This window comes from Fusarium odoratissimum (genome assembly GCF_000260195.1).
Source record: "Fusarium odoratissimum NRRL 54006 unplaced genomic scaffold supercont1.209, whole genome shotgun sequence".
NCBI lineage: Eukaryota > Fungi > Ascomycota > Sordariomycetes > Hypocreales > Nectriaceae > Fusarium > Fusarium odoratissimum.
The window spans coordinates 1-2,623 of NW_022158895.1; the positions used below are offsets into that span (position 1 = coordinate 1).

The 2,623-nt window shown below is 47.7% G+C and overlaps 2 protein-coding genes across 2 annotated transcripts; one reads left to right on the forward strand and one right to left on the reverse strand.

Annotated features, from left to right (window-relative positions):
* Positions 1-659: 659 nt before the first annotated feature.
* On the forward strand, positions 660-755 carry FOIG_16824 (uncharacterized protein; the record flags this gene model as incomplete). Its single annotated transcript, XM_031218302.1, has 1 exon — positions 660-755. A coding segment is annotated over one exon (96 nt), but the record flags the coding sequence as incomplete, so codon positions are not given.
* A 786-nt stretch (positions 756-1,541) lies between these two features.
* Positions 1,542-1,697, reverse strand: FOIG_16825 (uncharacterized protein; the record flags this gene model as incomplete). Its single annotated transcript, XM_031218303.1, has 1 exon — positions 1,542-1,697. One exon carries the CDS (start codon positions 1,695-1,697, stop codon positions 1,542-1,544), a length of 156 nt encoding a protein of 51 aa, XP_031051984.1.
* Between the last annotated feature and the right edge of the window lie 926 nt (positions 1,698-2,623).

Sequence of the window (2,623 nt, forward strand, 5' to 3'; positions counted from 1 at the left end):
ACCCTCCAGCCTGACAGTATGTTCTTCTTAGTCATTCCAACTCGGCGAGCCTTGGCGTAGGCCCTGATGAAATTGACCTTGTCCATCGGAGCGGATAGTCTGGGGCAGATAAACTCTTTCAAGCCATTCAATGCCTATGTGGTTATTAGTCCACCCATTGGGCGAAGTTATGTAATACCAGTCTGCTATGATAGCAGACTGGTCAACAAATAAATGAAATCAAATAATTTCAAATCAAATCAAATCAAATCAAATCAAATCGAGTCGAAATGAACTTAAATCAAATCAAATTGCAGGAGCCGAATTTATTTGGATATCTGGATTCATTTGGATAGAAGCACTGACCAATCATTGCTGGTACTGTAGCCCCAGGTTGACCCACTCCGTACCAACTCGTCCGTCGCGTTTCGAGTTGCCTGACGAAGCCACCTGCCCCCACACCCTCGCTCCCAATGGCTCCGTCTACGAATCCCGACATCTCAGCTGCGCTGTTTTCAACAAGCTCTACAGCCAACAGCGACCCCGATATAGCGACTAGCTTCAATCGATCCGATGACAATACAGAAGCGAATGTGGACATTCTTCGACAGCTCACTTAGGGTACGAAGGCATCGATTGGCATCGCCTCCTAGGGTATTTATCCAGTAACTTAAACAAAGAAGAAGGCAGCGGAAGGCAGCGGAAGGCAGCGGACAGGATGGGTATGGGAGCATGGATACGATATCGAGAAAGACAGTTCCGGTCACGGTTTCTGACTCTGCAAAGAGTGTCACCAGACAAAGGCTGCCATCACCCACATGTACGATGCTGCGTCAGTACTAGCTTCTCCGACGACGGCAGTATCCACGCTTGTCACGAATGGCAATTGACCTGTTTTCAGTTCCCGTGATGTCTTCTGAGCCGGAACGGATATTTCGTCTTGCATGGCAGATGGCCACGCCTCCGAGAAGACGGCTGCAAGCAGATATTGTCGGAGCAGCGCGGTGCATCTCATTGTGGGACAAAAGTGGGGCCATTGAGGAATCCAAATAAATCCAAGTAAATCCAAATGTGCCCAATTGAATTCAAATCAAATTCAAATCGAGTCGTCCGTATCCAAATCAAATCCAACTAAGGTCAATTTGATTTGGATTTATTTATTGACAAGCCTGCACTAGCGCCCGCGATATCTTCTTGCAGGCGAATGGACTCTTCCAACTCGGTCACTCCCGGCTGGTTGACTGCCTGGACAGTCCTATAGCCATATTGACCATCGGTTCCTATATTGTCCTCTTTGGGCGGCGTGGCTGGTACACAAATTATGTCGCGAATCTCGTGCCCATTTTCCAGTTTGATGTCCTCAGAGCAGTACGTCAACTCTGGACAAATTCCATCCACCTCGTAGGGATCTCCATGCTCATTCTGACACTGGTCTTGGAATTGCCTCGGACCTACATCGTTCAGACAACTACGCCAGAACCAATGACTGTCATGGTCGCAGCCGTGGTCGGCTGGAACTCGCTGATGGAGAGCGTTTCCCACGTCTCGCTTGGACGTTCCATTTACAGGATGAGCTTTGAAATAAGCAAGCACTTCGTCGATGAATTCCTGTGGAATTGAATCGCTTTCATCAGAACGTACGACTTCGGCAGGCGATGCATTGGCAATGGCCAGAAAGGCGGCGGCTCCCGCCAGAGTTTCAGAATGATGTTGACCATGGTAACAGGCTGGTAGACTGGGAGACTATTTTGAAAAGTGTAGATGTAAACCGTATGAATGAGCAGAGGCTTGAGCTTGGGCAGTATTGAAAGGGGATAGGAAGGTGAGCTTTATAGATTTTGGGGAAGCCAGCTTCGAGCATTTGTCCTGTTGCTTGTGGAGACATGAGCAGTTTAAGACGATGACCCCAAAAAGGAAGGTTTTGATTTTTGGCACAGGAAACTTTGCAAGCTGCCGTACTATTGCCTCGTATTCATCGCGACGGCTTTCCAGCTAAACCTTTTGCTGGAATCCGGCCGCAAAAGTCCCCAACCGTGCCGGATGACAAGGGCCTCTTTCATGAGGTCAATGACTTCTCCTACCGCCATCCCAGTCACGCCAATTGAGAAGGCTGATTTCTCATGTCATCTAACCCATCTCCCTGACTCAGAATGAAAGAAGAGCGAGCTGGGAGGTTGTTGAACAGAACATGCACACCCCTCTCAGGCGTCTTTTCTGCTTGGCCCCGTCAGCTATAGGAGATTTTGACCTCCATTGACAGGTACAGGTAAGATCCTGTTGAGATCGTGTGACTAAGGTGGTCCGATCCGCTGGCGGCTGGGATGTGGATACTGACGTGTTGTTGAAAAACTGGGAATCCCCTTTATCTTCAGGATCCAGACTGTTCGTCTGAAAGTCCTAGATTTAAAGTTCAAAGTCCTAGATGAAATCATCTAGAGATATAAACCCAAGAACTCTCATCTCAATAATGAACAACGAAGTTTCATAAAAATATATTTTCACCCAGCACTACTGCGCAGTATAAACAACACTGTTTAATGGTTAAATTACGACTTCACCACTCCGTACTCCCCAGATCAAAGGAGCAATATGCCAGGGCAAGCGCCGAGGTAGCTATTAATTCCGCCTTTAAAGATGACTTTTG